At 53.8% G+C, this 23,015-nt stretch overlaps 1 protein-coding gene across 1 annotated transcript in view; it reads right to left on the bottom strand.

The window, feature by feature from the left end:
* Window positions 1-23,015, bottom strand: part of LOC147109011 (uncharacterized) — a 552,618-nt gene that overhangs the window by 182,212 nt on the left and 347,391 nt on the right. Inside the window, exons 51-58 of the mRNA XM_086002569.1 lie at window positions 17,561-17,680; window positions 15,606-15,806; window positions 12,230-12,403; window positions 11,396-11,527; window positions 7,489-7,685; window positions 3,966-4,098; window positions 1,229-1,411; window positions 171-320 (exon numbers count right to left, since the gene is read on the bottom strand). Of these exons, the coding sequence (XP_085858695.1) occupies window positions 171-320; window positions 1,229-1,411; window positions 3,966-4,098; window positions 7,489-7,685; window positions 11,396-11,527; window positions 12,230-12,403; window positions 15,606-15,806; window positions 17,561-17,680 (1,290 nt within the window). The remainder of the gene's footprint in view (window positions 1-170; window positions 321-1,228; window positions 1,412-3,965; window positions 4,099-7,488; window positions 7,686-11,395; window positions 11,528-12,229; window positions 12,404-15,605; window positions 15,807-17,560; window positions 17,681-23,015) is intronic.

The following is a 23,015-nucleotide window of genomic DNA, read 5'->3' as shown; positions in this document are numbered from 1 at the left end:
ACTCTCGGAACTCGGCCCGTCAGCACTGTCTGCAGCAGCTGCCCGAGGTGACTCCCACACCTGCTCGCCCACTCAGCCCGGGCATATTTTGCCATGTTGAACAATAAGTTCAGCTTGTTTTGCTGAATAACTGAGTGTGGGTTAAGTGCAGCCATTATCTGGGACTTTACCTTGTACTTCTGCAGCATCAGCTTCACTCCGGCACGGCTGCCCAGAGCCAGTGTCACTGCCTCGTCCTCCCACATTGATGTGTCCACACCACTAATCCAGGCACTCAGCTCAGTGATGGCCTGGCGCGAGGGCAACCTCTCCATCTGAAGCTGAAGGAAGGACCCGAGTGAAAAGCTCATCGCGCAAAGAGGAGCTTGATCCGTCACACGCAGTTTTATACACAGCACGGGCAGGGAGTCAAACACTGTCCCTGTTCCAAACTCACACGCCCCCTCCCCGCCCCCCCCGTACCCATCTCCGCGCCGCCCCCGTTCCAAACCCCCCCGTGCCGCCCCCCCGTTCCAAACCCCCCATGCCACCCTATTCCAAACCCCCCGCGCCGCCCCCCCCGTTCCAAACCCCCCGTGCCACCCTGTTCCAAACCCCCCGCGCCGCCCCCGTGCCACCCTGTTCCAAACCCCCCGTGCTGCCCCCGTGCCACCCTGTTCCAAACCTCCCGCGCCGCCCCCGTGCCACCCTGTTCCAAACCCTCCGCGCCGCCCCCCGTTCCAAACCCCCCCGTGCCACCCTGTTCCAAACCCCCCGCGCCGCCCCCCCGTGCCACCCTGTTCCAAACCTCCCGCGCCGCCCCCGTGCCACCCTGTTCCAAACCCTCCGCGCCGCCCCCCCGTGCCACCGTTCCAAACCCCCCGCGCTGCCCCGTTCCAAACCCCCTTTTGCCGCCCCCGTTCCAAACCCCCCGCGCCGCCCCGTTCCAAACCCTTTCGCCAACCCCCGTTCCAAACCCCCCGCGCCACCCCCCCTGTGCCGCCCCCCCCCTTCCAAACCCCCCGCGCCACCCCCCGTGCCGCCCCCCCCTTCCAAACCCCCCGCGCCACCCCCCCCCCGTGCCGCCCCCCGCACCACCCCCCCCGCGCCGCCCCCCGTTCTTTGGAGTGGGGGTTTCGAACCCACAAATGAGCAACCTTTAACCCAATGCGCACAGTTGAGAGTGGGCGAGTTGCGGACCGCCAGCACCAGTGGGCTGCGCTCCCCGGACCCGCAGCGTTCTGCTGACCTGGTGCAGCTTTTCCTGGATGCTGGGAAGCCGGGCAACGAGCTGTGCCCACTCCTGTTCGAGCTGCTTTAAGCGGGCACGGAGTGCACCGCCCTCGGCCTGCTGCAGCCCCAGCAGCTGGCTCCCCGCGCTGATCACCGACGTCTTGGAGGAGCACCTGCCGTCCACTTCCTTCCAGAACTCCTGCGGGTGGCGAAAGAAATAAAGAATAAAACCGAGTCCCCTTTGCCGTCCCAACCGAGGTGTTCGGCGCGGCCATGGGCGTGTGGGGGGGGGCGTCCCCACACCCGTCCAGTATAAGAACGAGGCTTTGGACGGCAAGAGGCTGAGGGAGACGCTCAGCTCGCGGTCGGACGTTTCACGTCTGAAAAAACGCATTCCCCGGGGGATGGAAATCGAGGGTGGGGTGAGGGGTCACTGACGGCCGGGCCTCGGTCAACGGGCAAGCAGCTTGCCACCCTGAAACAGGCAACACCGAAGCAGGGTCCTGCACCAGTCATAGTCCAAAATTCTATAGATTATGGAACAGTTCCTGCAGATTGGAGGGTGGCAAATGTAACCCCACTATTTAAAAAAGGAGGGAGAGAGAAAACAGGGAACTACAGGCCGGTTAGCCTAACATCAGTAGTAGGGAAAATGCTAGCGTCTATTATTATAAAGATATAATAACAGGACACTTAGAAAATATCAATGGGATTAGACAAAGTCAACATGGGTTTATGAAAGGGAAATCGTGTTTGACAAACCTACTGGAGTTTTTTGAGGATGTAACTGGTAGAATAGATAAGGGAGAACCAGTGGATGTGGTGTATTTGGATTTTCAGAAGGCCTTTGATAAAGTCCCACATAAGAGGTTAGTGTGCAAAATTAAAGCACATGGGATTGGGGGTAATATACTGGCATGGATTGAAAATTGGTTAACAGACAGGAAACGGAGAGTAGGAATAAATGGGTCTTTTTCGGGGTGGCAGGCGGTGACTAGTGGGGTACCGCAGGGATCAGTGCTTGGGCCCCAGCTATTCACAATATATATCAATGATTTGGATGAGGGAACCAAATGTAATATTTCCAAGTTTGCTGACGACACAAAACTAGGTGGGATTGTGAGTTGTGAGTGAGTGGACAAATACATGGCAGATGCAGTAAAACGTGGATAAATGTGAAATTTTCCACTTTGGTAGGAAAAACAGAAAGGTAGAGTATTACTTAAATGTTGATAGATTTGGAAATGTTGATGTACAGAGGGACCTGGGTGTCCTTGTACACCAGTCACTGAAAGCAAACATGCAGGTGCAGCAAGCAGCTAGGAAACCAAATAGTATGTTGGCCTTCGTTGCAAGAGGATTTGAGTACAGGAGCAAGGATGTCTTACTACAGTTATACAGGGCCTTGGTGAGACCACACCTGGAGTACTGTGTGCAGTTTTGGTCTCCTTACCTAAGAAAGGATATACTTACCATTGAGGGAGTGCAGCGAAGGTTCACAAGACTGATTCCTGGGATGGCAGGACTGTCCTATGAGGAGAGATTGGGTCGACTAGGCCTGTATTCACTAGAGTTTAGAAGAATGAGAGGGGATCTCATTGCAATGTATAAAATTCTGACAGGGCTAGACAGGCTGGATGCAGGGAGGATGTTTCCCCTGGCTGGGGGGGGGGGGGGGGGGGGTCTAGAACGAGGGGCCACAGTCTCAGGATACGGGGTAGGACATTTAGGACTGAGATGAGGAGAAACTTCTTCACTCAGAGGATGGTGAACCTGTGGAATTCTCTACCACAGAAGGCTGTGGAGGCCAAGTCACAGTGTATTTAAGGAGGAGATAGATTTCTAGACACAAAAGGCATCAAGGGGTATGGGGAAGAGAGCGGGAATATGGTATTGAGATAGAGGATCAGCCATGATCACATTGAATGGCGGAGCAGGCTCGAAGGGCCGAATGGCCGACTCCTGCTCCTAGTTTTCTATGTTTCTCTGTTCTATGTTTCTACAGTCAGGTACAAACGGGTGGAGCTTGGGCTTTGGGAGCTTCGCCAACTTGCGTCAGGCCCAACCAGCGCCAGCAGCTTCCACACCGTTGGCTTTCGTATCATCGCACTCTGCCCGTTGGGGAACAGTGTGAAGCAGCGGAAGGATTGGCAGACTGATTAACAGTCTGACAGGCCGGGACATGAACACTCCTTCCACGGGCCATGACCATCTTTCTCCCAGCCCATAGCGGGGTCAGTCCTAAACGGCGGGGGAGGGGGGAGCGGGGGGAGGTTTATGGGCTCAAGGATCCCGCTGGGTTCAAACCCTGCACCACCTGACTCGGAAATGGGACGGTCAAGATCGGGGATCGGAGCGGGACGGTCTGGATCGGGAATCGAACCCTGCACCATCCGACGGGATGGTCCGGATCGGGAATCGAACCCTGCACCATCCGATGGGATGGTCCGGATCGGGAATCGAACCCTGCACCATCCGATGGGATGGTCCGGATCGGGAATCGAACCCTGCACCGTCTGATGGGATGGTCCGGATCGGGGATCGAACCCTGCACCGTCTGACTCGGAGACGGGACAGTCCGGATCGGGAATCGAACCCTGCACCATCTGTCTCGGAGACGGGACGGTCCAGATCGGGAATCGAACCCTGCACCGTCTGACTCGGAGATGGGAATGCCACAGGCTCGCTCCTCGCCGGAGCGTGCAACAGGATTGGAACAAAGTGGATGGCCGCGCCGGGAGGCTGGTGCTTACGAGGAAGAGGCTGAGCTGTTTGCCGCTGGTCTCTGGGTTCGGGAGCAAGCTGACCGATTCCTGCTCCCAGTACCTCAAGCTGCTCCCGGCCGACTCCAGCCACTGACCGACCTCATGCGACTCTCGCTGGAACCTGCAACACAAACATCACGAGGGAACAGTTAGAAAAAACAAGGCTACAGCGGAGCAGAGAAGAGGCGAGATTTCATAGAATTACATCGAATATACGGCACAGAAACAGGCCATTCGGCCCAACCAGTCCACGCTCCACTCCTCCATCCTTCTTCAACTCACCCCATCAGCATAACCCTCTATTCCCTTCTCCCTCATGTGCTTGTCTAGCCTCCCCTTAAATGTATCTGCGCTATTTGCTTCAACCACTCCCTGTGGTAGTGAGTTCCACATTCTCACCACTCTCTGGGTAAAGAAGTTTCTTCTGAATTCCCTATTGGATTTCTTGGTGACTATCTTATATTGATGGCCTCTAGTTATGCTCTTCCCCACAAGTGGAAACACTCTCTCTGTATCCACTCTATCAAAACCTTTCATCATTTTAAAGATCAGGCAATGATGATTCTGTGATGCGGAGCCTGTCGGAGGAAGGTGGGATTAAATCACCTCGGTGTGTCTCACGTTTGTACCTTAAAGTTATTTTTCCCCAAAGGCGCACAGCATGGAGGAGTTCGTGAACTGAAGTGGAGAGAAAAGAGCCTGGATAAAAGTGATAAAGCAGGGCAGACATTCAGTCAGTTTGCAATCTCCCTCTGTCTTTGACCCAACCTTTCTTATCTCTCAATTGTGCTCATGGGAAGGAGCCTTTGGTTCAGGGGTACCCAGCTCCAGGCCGGGCGAGTGGAGACTGGAATCTGGGAGCGCTGCACTGTCGGAGGGGCAGTACTGAGGGAGCGCCGCACTGTCGGAGGGGCAGTACTGAGGGAGTGCCGCACTGTCGGAGGGGCAGTACTGAGGGAGCGCTGCACTGTCGGAGGGGCAGTACTGAGGGAGCGCTGCACTGTCAGAGGGGGCAGTACTGTCAGTGGGGCAGTACTGAGGGAGCGCTGCACTGTCAGAGGGGGCAGTACTGAGGGAGTGCCGCACTGTTGGAGGGGCAGTACCGAGGGAGCGATGCACAGTCAGAGGGGCAGTACCGAGGGAGCGATGCACAGTCAGAGGGGCAGTACCGAGGGAGCGATGCACAGTCAGAGGGGCAGTGCTGAGGGAGCGCTGCACTGTCGGAGGGGCAGTGCTGAGGGAGCGCTGCACTGTCGGAGGGGCTGTACTGAGGGAGTGCTGCACTGTCGGAGGGGCAGTACTGAGGGAGTGCCGCACTGTCGGAGGGGCAGTACTGAGGGAGCGCTGCACTGTCGGAGGGGCAGTACTGAGGGAGCGCTGCACTGTCAGAGGGGGCAGTACTGAGGGAGTGCCGCACTGTTGGAGGGGCAGTACCGAGGGAGCGATGCACAGTCAGAGGGGCAGTACCGAGGGAGCGATGCACAGTCAGAGGGGCAGTGCTGAGGGAGCGCTGCACTGTCGGAGGGGCAGTGCTGAGGGAGCGCTGCACTGTCGGAGGGGCTGTACTGAGGGAGTGCTGCACTGTCGGAGGGTCAGTACTGAGGGAGCACCGCACTGTCGGAGGGGCAGTACTGAGGGAGCGCCGCACTGTCGGAGGGGCAGTACTGAGGGAGAGCTGCACTGTCGGAGGGGCAGTACTGAGGGAGCGCCGCACTGTCAGAGGGGCAGTACTGAGGGAGCGCCGCACTGTCGGAGGGGCAGTACTGAGGGAGCGCCGCACTGTCGGAGGGGCAGTACTGAGGGAGCGCCGCACTGTCGGAGGGACAGTACTGAGGGAGCGTCGCACTGTCGGAGGGACAGTACTGAGGGAGTGCCGCACTGTCGGAGGGACAGTACTGAGGGAGCGCCACACTGTCGGAGGAGCAGTACTGAGGGAGCGCCGCACTGTCGGAGGTGCCGTCTTTCGGATGAGACGTTAAACTGAGGCCTCTGTCTGTGCTCTCAAGTGGACATAAAATATCCTACGGCAACTATTCAAAGTAGAGTAAGGGCGTTCTCCCAAGGGTCTTGGGCGAATATTTATCCCTCGACCAACATCACCAAAACAGATGATCCGGGACGTCCTGAGGTTGTGAAAGGCGCTATAGAAATGCAAGTTTGTCACCATCCTCCGCCTGCTTCACGACGACATGCAAGCCGTGATCCTGATCAACGGATCCACCACAGACCCAATTCACGTACAGACCGGGGTCAAGCAAGGCTGTGTCATCGCACCAACGCTGTTCTCGATCTTCCTTGCGGCAATGCTCCATCTCACCCTTAGATTAGCTCCACTCCAGTGGGGAGCTTACTGAAGAACAAACGGGAAACTGTTCAACCGCCGTCGCCTCCAGTCCAGATCAAAGGTCGTCCCATCCTCTGTCGTCGAATTACAGTATGCAGATAATACTTGCAACTGCGCACACTCTGAGGTCGAACTCCAAACCATCGTCAATACCTTCACCGAAGCGTACGAGAGCATGGGCCTTAAACTAAACATCCGTAAGACAAAGGTCCTCTACCAACCTGCCCCCGCCACACAGTACTGCCCCCCCATTATCAAAATCCACCACAAGGCCTTGGACAACGTGGACCACTTTCCATACCTCAGGGAGCCTACTGTCAAGAAGGGCAGACGTTGACGACGAAGTTCAACACTGCCTTCAGTGTGCCAGTGCAGCCTTCGGTCGCCTGAGGAAGAGTGTGTTTGAAGACCAGGACATCAAACCCGGCACTAAGCTCATGGTCTACAGAGCAGCAGTGATACCCGCCTTGCTGTATGCCTCAGAGACATGGACCATGTACAGCAGGCACCTCAAAGCACTGGAGAGGTACCACCAACGCTGCCTCCGCAAGATCCTGCAAATCCATTGGCAGGATAGGCGCACCGTCAGTGTTCTCGCTCAGGCCAACATCCCCAGCATCGAAGCTTTGACCACGCTCGATCAGCTCCGATGGACGGGTCACATCGTCCCCATGCCCGATACGAGACTCCCAAAGCAAGCACTCTACTCGGAGCTCTGACACGGCAAGAGAGCCCCAGGTGGGCAGAGGAAACGCTTCAAGGACACCCTCGAAGCCTCCTTGAAAAAGTGCAACATCCCCACCGACACCTGGGAATCCCTGGCCCAAGACCGCACAAAGTGGAGGAGAAGCATCCGGGAAGGCGCCGAACACCTCGAGTCTCTTCGCCGGGAGCAAGCGGAAGCCAAGCGCAGGCAGCGCAAGGAGCGCACGTCAACCCAAGCACCCCACCCACCCGCCCCTTCAACCACCGTCTGCCCCACCTGTGACAGAGACTGTAGGCCCCGCATTGGATTCATCAGTCACCTGAGAACTCATTTTTAATGTGGAAGCAAGTCATCCTCGGTTCCGAGGGACTGCCTAAGAAGAAGAAGAAGTGCAAGCTCTTTCTCTCTTAATAGCCATTTTTTTTTTTTACAGCAGCAGTTTGGGAGGGTTTGTCACGGACCTTGTCCAGTGTTCCAGCAGCATCTCCAGTCGGTGTAGCTCATGGTTGAGCCGGTTCTTTAAGGACAGCCACTCTTCCTCCAGGGTGCTGAGCTGGCCCTCTAGCTCAGGGCTGCTCACAGTGGTCAGGAGAGCCTTCCCGTTCCTCAGGGCCTGGTCCAGCCTGGGCTGCTTCTCATCGAGGCTGCTCCTGATTCTCTGCCAGATTCAAAAAGAGCATTCGGTTGAAAAAGATGAAAATAACACAGACCAAGTTTCTTTTCCTGCTGTGAAGCGTCACGGGTAAATCGCGCTCTGCTTCTGACGCAGGGTTGTCAACTCTGGTTGGACGTATTCCTGGTGGCTATGTCACATGACCTCCTGCCGCCAATTACCCCGCCGTCCCGCCATTGGTCACCCACCATGTCCATCATCACAGCGCCCCGCCACCCACTCTCTCGCCATTGGTCACCCACCATGTCCATCATCACAGCGCTCCGCCACCCACTCTCTCGCCATTGGTCACTCACCATGTCCATCATCACAGCGCCCCGCCACCCACTCTCTTGCCATTGGTCACCCACCATGTCCATCATCACAGCGCCCCGCCACCCACTCTCTCGCCATTGGTCACTCACCATGTCCATCATCACAGCGCCCCGCCACCCACTCTCTCGCCATTGGTCACTCACCATGTCCATCATCACAGCGCCCCGCCACCCACTCTCTCGCCATTGGTCACTCACCATGTCCATCATCACAGCGCCCCGCCACCCACTCTCTCGCCATTGGTCACTCACCATGTCCATCATCACAGCGCCCCGCCACCCACTCTCTCGCCATTGGTCACCCACCATGTCCATCATCACAGCGCCCCGCCACCCACTCTCTCGCCATTGGTCACTCACCATGTCCATCATCACAGCGCCCCGCCACCCACTCTCTCGCCATTGGTCACCCACCATGTCCATCATCACAGCGCCCCGCCACCCACTCTCTCGCCATTGGTCACTCACCATGTCCATCATCACAGCGCCCCGCCACCCACTCTCTCGCCATTGGTCACCCACCATGTCCATCATCACAGCGCCCCGCCACCCACTCTCTCGCCATTGGTCACTCACCATGTCCATCATCACAGCGCCCCGCCACCCACTCTCTCGCCATTGGTCACCCACCATGTCCATCATCACAGCGCCCCGCCACCCACTCTCTCGCCATTGGTCACTCACCATGTCCATCATCACAGCGCCCCGCCACCCACTCTCTCGCCATTGGTCACCCACCTTAGAGTCATAGAGTCATAGAGTTTTACAGCACAGAAAGAGGCCCTTCGGCCCATCGTGTCTGCGCCACCCATCCATCCCTGTCCAGTCTAATCCCATTTTCCAGCATTTGGTCCATAGCCTTGTATGCAATGGCATTTCAAGTGCTCATCCAAATGCTTCTTGAATGTTGTGAGGGTTCCTGCCTCTACCACCCTTTCAGGCAGTGAGTTCCACATTCCAACCACCCTCTGGGTGAAAAAGTTCCTCCTCAAATCCCCTCTAAATCTCCTGCCCCTTACCCTGAATCTATGCCCCCTTGTTATTGACCCCCCTACTAAGGGGAAAAGTTCCTCTTTGTCTACCCTATCTATGCCCCTCATCATTTTGTACACCTCAATCAGGTCCCCCCTCAGCCTTCTTTGCTCCAAGGAAAACAACCCCAGCCTGTCCAGTCTCTCTTCATAGCTGAAGCGCTCCAGCCCAGGTAACATCCTGGTGAATCTCCTCTGCACCCTCTCCAAAGCAATCACATCCTTCCTATAGTGTGGCGACCAGAACTGCACACAGTATTCCAGCTGTGGCCTAACTAGCGTTTTGTACAGCTCCATCATAACCTCCCTGCTCTTATATTCTATGTCTCGGCTAATGAAGGCAAGTATCCCATATGCCTTTTTAACCACCTTATCTACCTGTCCTGCTGCCTTCAGGGATCTATGTACATGTACACCAAGGTCCCTCTGACCCTCTGTATTTCCTACGATCCTACCACTCATTGTGTATTCCCTTGCCTTATTTGTAAGTCCAAAATGCATCACCTCGCACTTTTCAGGGTTAAATTCCATTTGCCACTTTTCCGCCCATCTGACCAACCCGTTTATATCGTCCTGTAGCCTGAGGCTTTCCTCCTCGCAATTTACCACCCCACCAATTTTCGTGTCATCTGCAAACTTACTGATCATACCTTTTACATTCTCATCCAAATCATTTATGTAGATCACAAACAACAAGGGACCCAGCACCGATCCCTGAGGTACCCCACTGGACACAGGCTTCCAGTCACGAAAGCAACCTTCGACCATCACCCTCTGCCTCCTGCCACTCAGCCAGTTTAGGATCCAACGCGCCAAGGCACCCTGGATCCCATGGGCTCTTACCTTCTTGACCAGTCTCCTATGTGGGACTTTGTCAAAAGCTTTACTGAAGTCCATGTAAACCACATCCACAGCATTTCCCTCATCCACCCCCCTAGTCACCCCCTCGAAAAATTCAATCAGATTTGTCAGACATGATTTACCCTTGACAAAGCCATGCTGACTATCCCCGATTAATCCTTGCCTCTCCAAGTGGAGACTAATTTTGTCCCTCAGAATTTTTTCCAATAATTTCCCTACCACAGATGTTAGGCTCACTGGCCTGTAATTCCCTGGTTTACCCCTGCTACCCTTCTTGAATAATGGTACTACATTAGCTGTTCTCCAGTCCTCTGGTACATCCCCTGTGGCCAGAGAGGTTCTGAAAATTTGTGTCAGAGCCCCTGCAATCTCCTCCTTTGCCTCCCACAGCAGCCTGGGATACATCTCGTCCGGGCCTGGGGATTTATCCACTTTTTGGCCTGCTAAAACCGCTAGCACCTCCTCCCTCTCGATGCTAATATGTTCAAGTATGTCACAGTCCCCTTGCCCGATTTCTATGTCCGCATCGTCTTTCTCCATAGTGAACACAGATGCAAAAAATTCATTTAAAACCCCGCCTACATCATCTGGCTCTACACACAGATTGCCACTTTGGTCCCTAATGGGCCCTACCCCTTTCCCTGGTTATCCTCTTGCCCTTAATATACTTATAAAACATCTTAGGATTTTCCTTTATTTTGCTCGCCAGTGTTATTTCATGGCCCTTGTCCATCATCACAGCGCCCCGCCACCCACTCTCTCGCCATTGGTCACCCACCATGTCCATCATCACAGCGCCCCGCCACCCACTCTCCCACCATTGGTCACCCAACATGTCCATCATCACAGCGCCCCGCCTTCCAATGGCCAATTCTTGACTGATATTCTTCGTTCCTCAATTGGATGATTCTTGACTGTCAGTCAAACAGCCTTTTTTCCCCACCCCCCATCTCTAATAGTTTTATAAATAATAAATAAAACTGTTCAAAGAATTTTTTTTTTTTAATGTTTTTAAAACGGCCCTATGATTTTTCTCCTGGATTTTGCTGGCAGCGCTGTCCTGGAGACTAGTCTTTATTCCAGGCGACTCCATGGCAATCCTGGAGGGGTGGCGTCTTGGTGACCCTACTCTGAAGACCCCTCCCTTTGACCGTGCTGTCCCCCAAACCAATCCCTTCCCTTCATATCCCCACTCGATAACCTCCCCTCACCCAGCACCCTGCGGGTAGGCTGTAAATATATAACCTGCTGCAGATATTCAAGGGTCTGAAATGCCTTCTCTTGCTCCAGGTGTGAATACTGAGCGGAGGTTTTAAAAGATTCAAACACGACAGATACGGAGGCAGCCTGTGGGCTGGATGCATCCCCCCGGTGTGGAGTCTGGCTACACGACAATGCAGCACATTCCCCGTCCATCTCATTCCCATCAGCGTTAACCACGGCCACCAATCAGCAAGGTGACACCCAGCTGCACCTGGGCAAGTCTCACCTGAAAGGTGCCGATGCGTTCGGTCAATCGATCTTCTGTCTCTTCCACCAGCCCAACGGACGGGACTGCAGAGCTCAGCATCTCTATCTCCTTCATCAGGAACGAATGGTCCACCTCGAAATCTGTCCAAGCCTTCAAATTAAAAAAGTGTGACAATTAATGGAGCAAATACCACACCAACTTCTACAGCAGGAATCAATTAATGGAGCAATGTCCATCCTCAAATGTACATCAGGAATCAATTAATGGAGCAATGTCTATCCCCAATGACTCTCACTGGGGTACAGGTCCCAATCTCTGGTCTCCAACATCACTAAAAACAAAAGGAAGACTTTCATTCTATAGCTCCTTTCACAATCGCAGGAGGTCTGAAAGTGCTTTACAGCAAATGAAGTACTTTTTGAAGTGTAGTCACTGTTGTAATGTAGGAAACGCAGCAGCCAATTTGCGCACAGCAAGCTCCCACAAACAACAGTGTGATAATGACCAGACCGTCTATTATTTTAGTGATGTTAGTTGAGGGATAAATATTGGCCCATGGCAACAGGGCGAACTCCCTTGCTCTTCTTCGAATAGTGGCCATGGGATCTTTTACATCCACCTGAGAGCAGAGATGGGACCTCGGCTTAATGTCTCATCTGAAAGACTGCACCTCCGACAGCGCAGCACTCATTCAGTACTGCACTGGAGTGCAGCCTGTGATTAGGTGCTCAAATCTCTGCATCCTATATGCTTTTTTAAACCAATTTATTGACGGGCACCGTCAGAGGTTTGTGTACGTGGCTGAGCCAGGGCGGAGGATAGAAAGGCTGATTTGACTCCTCACGTTCCTACCTGAAGGGCGGTTTCCATCTGGACTCCGTGCAGCAGGGCCCACGACTGGAGAGCGGTCTCCTCCTTAACCAGTTTCAGCCAGACCTCCCGGTTGTGGGCGACAATCGATTCTGGAACGTTTCGAGAAACTTGTTCCGTCGACGTCAGGTGATTTGCCAGCCGACGGAAAAAGAGCTGCACCCGCAGAGAAAAAAACACAACAATCCCATCGTCAGTGGGCCGGAATAAACCCAGTACAATTAGAGTGAAAACACATTCTGCTCAAAGTATTTGGGCCTTGGTTTGGCATTTAGGACAGAGATGAGGAGGAATGTCTTCACCCAGAGAGAGGTGAACCTGTGGAATTCTCTGCCACAGAGGGCGGTGGAGGCCAATTCATTAAGTATATTCAAGAAAGAGTTGGATATATTTCTTAAGGCTAAAGGGATCAAGGGATATGGGGAGAAGGCAGGGACAGGGTACTGAATTTGGATGATCAGCCATGATCTCATTGAATGGCGGAGCAGGCTCGAAGGGCCGAATGGCCTACTCCTGCTCCTATCTTCTATGTTTCTATGTTTCTCTGTCTCCAGGCATTATCCACTGCTGCTCACCCAATGCCAGGCTACACCATAGTAATAACAACAGAAAACGCTGGAAAAACTCAGCAGGTCAGGCAGCATCAGTGGAGAGAGAAATAGAGTCAACGTTTCAGGTCGATGACCTTTCGTCAGAACTGGGAAAAAGGGGAGGGGATGAAAGAACAAAAGGGAAGGTCAGTGATAGGATAGAAAGCAGGAGAGATTAAGAGACATAGAGAGCTATTCAAGGCAAGTTTTTCCAGCGTTTTCTGTTGTTATTTCGGATTTCCAGCATCCGCAGCATTTTGCTATCGTACACCATAGCACAGGAAACTTTGTGCTATCCGAAGGTGAGCTATCCAGCAATCTGGAGCCGCTGGCAAAAATCAGCAGCCGTTTTTTATTCTTTTTGTTTGTTTTTTTGCTTTGTTTGAACAGGCAAGCTGTGCAAGGTCTGTAGCTATAGCAACAGCTTCAGCTACAGAGCTTGCAGGCCACACCCGAGTGTTTAGAAGCTGTTGCTAAGCAACAGTGTTTGTTGTCAAATACGGAGATAAGAATCTCCGTATCTCTCAACATTAACTCTGGAGAGTACGGCCGTTTTGAGGCAACGGCAGCAGCTTGGTCCCGTGGGTGCCGGATAGCACAAAGTTTCCTGTAATTTTGTGCTGACTCTCACTGTGGTACAGGTCCCCTCCTCTCCTGAAGGTGCTGACTCTCACTGTGGTATGGGTCCCCTCCTCTTCTGAAGGTGCTGACTCTCACTGTGGTATGGGTCCCCTCCTCTTCTGAAGGTGCTGACTCTCACTGTGGTACGGGTCCCCTCCTCTCCTGAAGGTGCTGACTCTCACTGTGGTACGGGTCCCCTCCTCTCCTGAAGGTGCTGACTCTCACTGTGGTACGGATCGCCTCCTCTCCTGAAGGTGCTGACTCTCACTGGGGTACGGGTCCCCTCCTCTCCTGAAGGTGCTGACTCTCACTGGGGTACAGATCCCCTCCTCTCCTGAAGGTGCTGACTCTCACTGTGGTACGGGTCCCCATCTCTCCTGAAGGTGCCGACTCTCACTGGGGTACGGGTCCCCTCCTTTCCTGAAGGTGCTGTCTCTCACTGTGGTACAAGTCCCCTCCTCTCCTGAAGGTGCTGACTCTCACTGGGGTACAGGTCCCCTCCTCTCCTGAAGGTGCTGACTCTCACTGGGGTACGGGTTCCCCTCCTCTCCTGAAGGTGCCGACTCTCACTGGGGTACGGGTCCCCTCCTCTCCTGAAGGTGCTGACTCTCACTGGGGGTACGGGTCCCCTCCTCTCCTGAAGGTGCTGACTCTCACTGGGGTATGGGTCCCCTCCTCTCCTGAAGGTGCTGACTCTCACTGGGGTACGGGTCCCCTCCTCTCCTGAAGGTGCTGAGTTTCACTGGGGTACGGGTCCCCTCCTCTCCTGAAGGTGTTGACTCTCACTGGGGTACGGGACCCCTCCTCTCCTGAAGGTGCTGACTCTCACTGGGGTACGGGACCCCTCCTCTCCTGAAGGTGCCGACTCTCACTGGGGTACGGGTCCCCTCCTCTCCTGAAGGTGCTGACTCTCACTGGGGTACGGGTCCCCTCCTCTCCTGAAGGTGCTGACTCTCACTGGGGTACGGGACCCTCCTCTCCTGAAGGTGCTGACTCTCACTGGGGGTACAGGACCATATAGCAGGGAAAGGGGAGGCGGGGGGAGGGATTCACCCAATTGGGAAAGGGGCACAAGTCTGTGACAGGGGAGATCTAAGCTTTCCCTGTGGGACGGTGAAGAGCGCTCCTGCTCCCTGGTGAAACTGGCAGTCACTTCCCAACAGACACATGTCATAAAGGACCACGCCGGCTTTGGCCGTGTGTCCTTAGCGCCTGCTCAAGAGAGTTGGTTAAAACTTGAACCGGCCATCTCCTGGGTAGGTAAGTAACCCGGGCGATTTTCACCTCCCCCGGGTTTAAAATTGCACCTGAAACGCTTGGAAAGTTTCAGGACGTGAATCAAGAAGGAATTTGATGTTTCGAACGCGGCCCCTGATGTTGAGGACTAGAGAGCACGGTCTGGGGTCTGGTTGACCGCCACTCGGTGCCGTCTTCTACATGTAAATGTATCAACAGCTCTGGTAAAGACAGGGGAGAGAGGATACGAGAGTCCTGCTTTAGTAATATCCAACAGTCAGCCGCAGGCTTAGTCGCGTCAGGCTCAGACCCAGCAGCTGCCCTGGACTGATCTGCCCTTGAGCTATGCCAAGATATCCCGATCCAAGCCTCAGTAAAAGCAGCTCCCCTCTTTTCCTTCACATGCTACACAACATTTCTGCAAACTTGGAGCCATAACTGACACCTCGTAAATCTGCAGAATTCGATCCAATGCCACACTGGGTTTGTGTGTTGAAATTTGAGAACCTGCCCGCTGGCACATGCTCTCTCTTTCTCACTCTCACACACACAGACTTATTGAAAACTTGTTTTGTACAAGACCCAGATTCGGGGGTGATTGGGGGTGTGGGGGGGTGTGTGCGACAATTGACCTCATTGCCCCAGGGCTAGGGAAAGGTTAACCTGCCAAGGGTCCCACTCTTGATCCCTGTCCAGGGATTACTGCTGCAAAAATGCACGAGGGCAAATGTTGAGTTTGTGATGCCTCCCATGGGTAAACAGCGAGCCAATTATTTCTCGGCTGCCAATCGAAGAGCGCTCCACCACATCCCCCCACCCCCCCCCCACGAATTACCCATGTCCCCTTGCCTGTGGAACTGTATCGTACGATAGTGGGCACACTGAAATAGGACGTGACCAAGAGGGAATACCTTATAGTTCTGTAGGTGGCTCTGTAAATCTCCGGCGCTCTTGGTTAGAAGTCTTGCTTCCTGGGCAACCTTCTCCTGTCCACACTCCACCAGGCCGGCGAGACCCTGCACCAGACACTCGTACCGACACCCCACCACCAGGCTGTGCCGGATCTCCCGGCGCCGCTCCCTCAGACACACTCTGGTGCTGTTGAGGACCTCCTTTTAAAGCAGAAAGAGTTCCAGTCATACCACAGGAACAACACCTTGTATTTATATAGCCCCTTTAACATAGTAAAACGTCCCAAGGCGCTTCACAGGAGCACTTTCGACAAAATTTGACACGGTGCCACATAAGGAGATAATGGCCCAGAACTTGGTGTCGGGGGCTTGCCGCGCGTGCAAGCCCCCGATGTGCGCTCACCCTGCGCGCCGACATCTGAAACCTGGCCCGCAGTGGATTTCCTGTCAGTGGCCAGGTTCTGATGTCGGCGCGCTGTGCTAACCTGACCCAGCGGCGTAGTTAGTGCGATGTGCCGGCTGGGATCAGGTGAGCACTGTTCAGCCAATCAGGGGAGGGGAAACTTCATTCATAAGTTTGAGAGTAAGAACTGTCAAACTCATGAATCACAGAATCACAGAAACCCCACAGTGCAGATAGAGGCCATTTCGGCCCATCGAGCCTGCACCGACACATATCCCACCCGATCCCCGTAACCCCACGTATTTAATCCCCCTAACACTAAGGGTCAATTTATCATAGCCAATCAACCTAACCCGCACATCTTTGGACTGTGGGAGGAAACCGGAGCACCCGGAGGAAACCCACGCAAACACGGAGAGAATGTGCAAACTCCAAACATGAGAAGTACTGCACCCCAAAACACTACTTAAACTTTAAATAAAACTTTTAAAAACATCCCAATCATTAAATTAAGTATAAATAAGTTTAAAAAAATAATTTAAACAATAATTTTTTTTTTTTGAAAAAAATAAATTTTTAATAAAAAGGGTCTAAAACTAAACTTACCTTATTGTAGATTATTTAAAATAATAAACCTGTGGGGAAAAAAAATTCTAAATTACACTAAAACACCACTTACCTGTAAAAATAAATATTTGTGTGTGCTTTTTACAAGCGTAAAGACCGGAGGCCTTTACACATGCGCAAATCCCCCAAAACAGAGGAAATCCAAGACGCACGCGCTGCCCCCTACAGCGCACGCGCTAGCCTCTTCGCCTCGTGGGTTAGAGGAGAGGAAATGCCGGTTTTCAGCGCATGCGCTGTGCATGCTGAAAACCGGCATTTCCTCCGGGTGAGTACCCCTTCTGTACTCACGCGTTTGGGGAGGAATTACTGCCCCATTATGACAGATGACCAAAAAGCTTGGCCAAAGAAGTAGGTTTTAAGGAGCGTCTTAAAAAGGAGAGAGGGGTGGAGCGGTTTAGGGAGAGAGTTCCAGAGCCGAGGGCCCAGGCAGCTGAAGGCACGGCCACCAATGGTGGGGCGAATAAAATCGGGATTGCGCAAGAGGCCAGAATTGGAGGAGCGCAGTGCTCTTAGAGGGTTGTAGGACTGGATGAGGTTACAGAGATAAGGAGGGGGCGCGGACGTGGAGGGTTTTGTACACAATGATGAGAATTTTAAGATCGAGGCGTTGCCGGACCGGTAGGTCAGCGAGCACAGGCTGAGCGGGACTTGCGAGTTAGGATACAGGCAGCAGAGCTTTGGATGAGCTCAAGTTAATGGAGGGTTGGCCAGGAGAACATTGGAATCGTCAAATCTAGAGGTAGCACAGGCATGGATGAGGGTTTGAGCAGCAGATGAGCTGAGGCAGGGGCGGAGACGGGAGGTGGAAGTAGGTGATGAAGTCCAGAGGGGCAACACCGCCCCGGAGACGGGAGTTCGAAGAGTACGGCCAGGGGCTGTCACACAGCTCACCCATACGACTGGGTGTAAGGACTCATGTTTGTACCTCCAGCTTGTCGACATCCTGGGTCGCTGCGGGTTCCAGGTTGCGTCGCTCTCCTTCTGCAATCACAGCCAGCACCTGCTCCTCGAAGGGTTCCAGCTCACACTCCATCTCCTCAATCAACTGCACCAAACAGCATCAAACATCAACGGAGAGAGAGGGCAGCACAGCCAAGGACTCAATAATACATCATTAATCCAGCACACATAACCCACACCCTCACTGTAACATTCTGATATACCCCACACCCCTCACTGCAACACTCTGATATACCCCACACCTCTTACTGTAACACTGATATACCCCACACCCCTCACTGTAAGACTAATATACCCCACACCCCTCATTGTAACACTGATATACCCCACACTCCTCATTGTAACACTGATATACCCCACACCCCTCACTGTAACACACTGATATACCCCACACCCCTCACTGTAACACACTGATATACCCCACACCCCTCACTGTAACACTGATATACCCCACACCCCTCACTGTAACACACTGATATACCCCACACCCCTCACAAACAGAATTTCTACGCAGAGCCAAATTGAACACCTCCTAAATCTTCAGAATTTGATCCAACACCACAGTGGGTTTCTGTTCTGAAATGGTCCCCTTCTCGCTATCACATACACGTGCAGAGTACACGGAGTTACTAATCCTCTGAAAGCTCGCTTGGTAAAGGCAGATTGCGAGGGAGCTATGATAACAACAACACTTTGCATTTATATAGCGCCTTTAACATAGTAAAATGCCCCAAGATGCTAATCAGACAAAAATTGACACCAAGCCATATAAGGAGATATTTGGACAGGTAACCAAAAACTTAGTCAAAGAGGTAAGTTTTAAGGAGCATCTTAAAAGGAGGAAAGAGAAGTAGCGAGGCGGAGAGGTTTAGGGAGGGATTAGCAGAGCTTGGGGCTCAGGCAGCTGAAGGCGCGGCCGCCAATGGTGGAGCGATTCTAATCAGGGATGTGTAAGAGGCCAGAATTAGAGGAGCGCAGTGATCTCGGAGGATTGTGGGGCTGGGGGAGGTTAGAGAGATAGGGAGGAGCGAGGTCGTGGAGGGGGATTGGAAAACAAGGATGGGAATATTAAATTTGAGGTGTTGCCAGTCCAGGAGCCAATGTAGGCCAGCGAGCACAGGGGCGGCAGGTGAACCGGACTTGGTGAGCCGATGTAGGCCAGCGAGCACAGGGGCGGCAGGTGAACCGGACTTGGTGAGTCGATGTAGGCCAGCGAGCACAGGGGCGGCAGGTGAACGGACTTGGTGAGCCGATGTAGGCCAGCGAGCACAGGGGCGGCAGGTGAACCGGACTTGGTGAGCCGATGTAGGCCAGCGAGCACAGGGGCGGCAGGTGAACGGACTTGGTGAGCCGATGTAGGCCAGCGAGCACAGGGGCGGCAGGTGAACCGGACTTGGTGAGCCGATGTAGGCCAGCGAGCACAGGGGCGGCAGGTGAACCGGACTTGGTGAGCCAATGTAGGTCAGCGAGCACAGGGGCGGCAGGTGAACCGGACTTGGTGAGCCGATGTAGGCCAACGAGCACAGGGGCGGCAGGTGAACGGACTTGGTGAGCCGATGTAGGCCAGCGAGCACAGGGGTGGCAGGTGAACCGGACTTGGTGAGCCGATGTAGGCCAACGAGCACAGGGGCGGCAGGTGAACCGGACTTGGTGAGCCGATGTAGGCCAGTGAGCACAGGGGCGGCAGGTGAACGGACTTGGTGAGCCGATGTAGGCCAGCGAGCACAGGGGCGGCAGGTGAACGGACTTGGCGAGCCGATGTAGGCCAGCGAGCACAGGGGCGGCAGGTGAACGGACTTGGTGAGCCAATGTAGGCCAGCGAGCATAGGGGCGGCAGGTGAACCGGACTTGGTGAGCCGATGTAGGCCAGTGAGCACAGGGGCGGCAGGTGAACGGACTTGGTGAGCCGATGTAGGCCAGCGAGCACAGGGGCGGCAGGTGAACGGACTTGGCGAGCCGATGTAGGCCAGCGAGCACAGGGGCGGCAGGTGAACGGACTTGGTGAGCCGATGTAGGCCAGCGAGCACAGGGGCGGCAGGTGAACGGACTTGGCGAGCCAATGTAGGCCAGCGAGCACAGGGGCGGCAGGTGAACGGACTTGGCGAGCCGATGTAGGCCAGCGAGCACAGGGGCGGCAGGTGAACGGACTTGGCGAGCCGATGTAGGCCAGCGAGCACAGGGGCGGCAGGTGAACGGACTTGGCGAGCCGATGTAGGCCAGTGAGCACAGGGGCGGCAGGTGAACCGGACTTGGTGAGCCGATGTAGGCCAGCGAGCACAGGGGCGGCAGGTGAACGGACTTGGCGAGCCGATGTAGGCCAGCGAGCACAGGGGCGGCAGGTGAACGGACTTGGCGAGCCGATGTAGGCCAGCGAGCACAGGGGCGGCAGGTGAACGGACTTGGTGAGCCGATGTAGGCCAGCGAGCATAGGGGCGGCAGGTGAACCGGACTTGGTGAGCCGATGTAGGCCAGTGAGCACAGGGGCGACAGGTGAACGGACTTGGTGAGCCGATGTAGGCCAGCGAGCACAGGGGCGGCAGGTGAACGGACTTGGCGAGCCGATGTAGGCCAGCGAGCACAGGGGCGGCAGGTGAACGGACTTGGCGAGCCGATGTAGGCCAGCGAGCACAGGGGCGGCAGGTGAACGGACTTGGTGAGCCGATGTAGGCCAGCGAGCACAGGGGCAGCAGGTGAACGGACTTGGTGAGCCAATGTAGGCCAGCGAGCACAGGGGCGGCAGGTGAACGGACTTGGTGAGCCGATGTAGGCCAGCGAGCACAGGGGCGGCAGGTGAACTGGACTTGGTGAGCGCCAGGATACGGGCAGCAGAGGTTTGGTAAGTTTAAATTTTGTGGAAAGTGGTCGGCCCACCGGGAGAGCATTGGAATAATCGAGTCTGGAGTTAAATGCACGGATGAGGGTTTCGGCAGCGGATGAGCTGAGGCAGGGATGGAGACGGGCAATATTACGGAGGTGGAAATAGGCGGTCTTGGTGAGGGGGAGGATATGAGATCGGCAGCTTACCTCAGGGTCAAATAGGACACCAAGGATGCGAACAGTCTGGTTCCGTCTCCGAGTGGTCAGGGAGAGGGATGGTGTCGGTGACAAGGGAACGGAGTCTGTGGCAGCGACAGAAGGCAATAGCTTCGGTCTTCCCAATATTTAGTTGGAGAAAAATTCTGCTCATCGAAAGAAAGAATGGCTTGCAGTTCTCCATCGCCTTTCACCACCTCAAGACATCCGAAAGTGCTTTACAGCCAACGAAGTATTTTTTGAAGTGCGGTCACTGTTGTAATGTAGGAAACGCGGCAGCCAATTTGTGCACAGCAAGCTCCCACAAACAGCAATGTGATAATGACCAGATCATCTGTTTTATTGATGTTGATTGAGGGATAAATATTGGCCCCAGGACACCGGGGAGAACTTCCCCTGCTCTTCTTCGAAATAGTGCAATGGGATCTTTTACATCCACCTGAGAGAGCAGACGGGCCTCAGTTTAACGTCTCATCCAGAACTGGATGTCGGACAAGCAGTGTGACAAATCAGAGAAAGTGGAGGGGTAGAGATGATGTTGCTGAGGGGCAGAATGTAGATAAGGAATAAGGAGGGGCCAAGGATAGATCTTTGGAAAACTCCAGAGGTAACAGTGCAGGAGCACGAAGAGAAGTCACTGCAGGGGATTCTCTGACTACGACAGGATAGATATGAATGGAACCAGGGGAGGGCAGTCCCACCCAGCTGAATGTCTGAGGAGAAGCGTTGGCGGAGGATGGTGTGGTCCACCGTATCAAAGGCTGCGGACAGGCCGAGAAGGACGAGGAGCAACGTTCCCTCGAAGCTGCTGTCTGCCAGTCCCGCGCATCACGGGACCGGCCTTTCCACTGTTAAATTTTGCGCCAGAGCGAAACAGGCTGCACACCCAAAAAAAAAGAACATTGATGAGGACGGAGAGTTTGCCACGGTTACAGGCACATAGAACGTCATTTGTGATTTTGAGAAGGGCCGTATCAGTACTGTGGCAGGAGCGGAAACCTGATTGGAGGGATTCAAACGTGGAGTTCTGGGAAAGATGGACACAGGTTTGGGAGGTGACAACACGTTCAAGGACTTTGGAGAGAACATATGAAATAGGAGCAGGAGTCGGCCATTCGGCCCTTCGAGCCTGCTCCGCCATTCAATGAGATCATGGCTGATCATCGACCTCAATTCCATTCACCGGCCCTATCGCCATACCCTTGATGCCATTACTAGTCAGAAATCTATCGACTTCTGTTTTGAATATACCCAATGACTGAGCCTCCACAGCCCTCTGGGGTAGAGAATACCAAAGATTCACCACCCTCTGTGTGAAGAAATGTCTTCTCACCTCAGTCCTGAATGGCCTACCCTTTATCCTGAGGCTGTGGCCCCTGGTTCTAGACTCCCCAGCCAAGGGAAACATTCTCCCAGCATCCACCCTATCAAGCCCTGTAATAATTTTGTATGCTTCAATGAGATCCCCTCTCATTCTTCTGAATTCAAGAGAATACAGGCCTAGTTTACTCAATCTCTTCTCATACAACAGTCCCACCATCCTAGGAATCAATCTCGTGAACCTTCGTTGCACTCCCTCTATGGCAAGTATATCCTTCCTTAGGTAAGGAGACCAAAATTGTACACAATACTCCAGGTGAGCTCTCACCAAGGCCCTATATAATTGGAGTAAGACTTCTTTACTCCTGTACTCAAATCCTCTTGTAATGAAGGCCAGCATACCATTTGCCTTCCTAATGGCTTGCTGCACCTGCACATTCACTTTCAGTGACTCATGTACAAGGACACCCAGGTCCCTTTGAGCATCTGCATTCCCCAATCTTTCACCATTTAGGAAATACTCTGCCTTTCTGTTTTTTCTACCAAAGTGGATAACTCACATTTATCCACATTATATTCCATCTGCCATGCTCTCGCCCACTCATTGAGCCTGTCGAGATCCCCTTGAAGCCTCTTCACATCCTCTTCGCAACTGACGCTGCCACCTAGCTTTGTCATATCAGCAAATTTGGAAATGTTACATTTAGTCTCCTCATCCAAATCACTGATATAGATTGTGAATAGCTGGGGCCCAAGCACCGATCCTTGCGGAACCCCACTAGTCACAGCCTGCCATCCTGAAAAAGACCCGTTTATCCCTACTCTTTGTTTTCTGTCTGTTAACCAATTCTCAATCCATGCTAGTATATTACCCCCAATTCCATATGCCCTAATTTTGTTCACCAACCTCTTGTGTGGGACCTTATCGAAGGCCTTCTGAAAATCCAGATACACCACATCTACTGGTTCCCCTTTGTCTACTCCACTAGAGGAAAGGGAGGTTGGAGACGGGGTGGTAGTTTGCAAGGACAGAGGGTCAACGGTTGTTTTTTTGAGTAGAGGGGTGA

This window comes from Somniosus microcephalus, chromosome 12 (genome assembly GCF_052327205.1).
Source record: "Somniosus microcephalus isolate GS21.2 chromosome 12, FLI_Smic_1.0, whole genome shotgun sequence".
NCBI lineage: Eukaryota > Metazoa > Chordata > Chondrichthyes > Squaliformes > Somniosidae > Somniosus > Somniosus microcephalus.
This window is presented reverse-complemented; position numbering and strand designations above follow the sequence as displayed.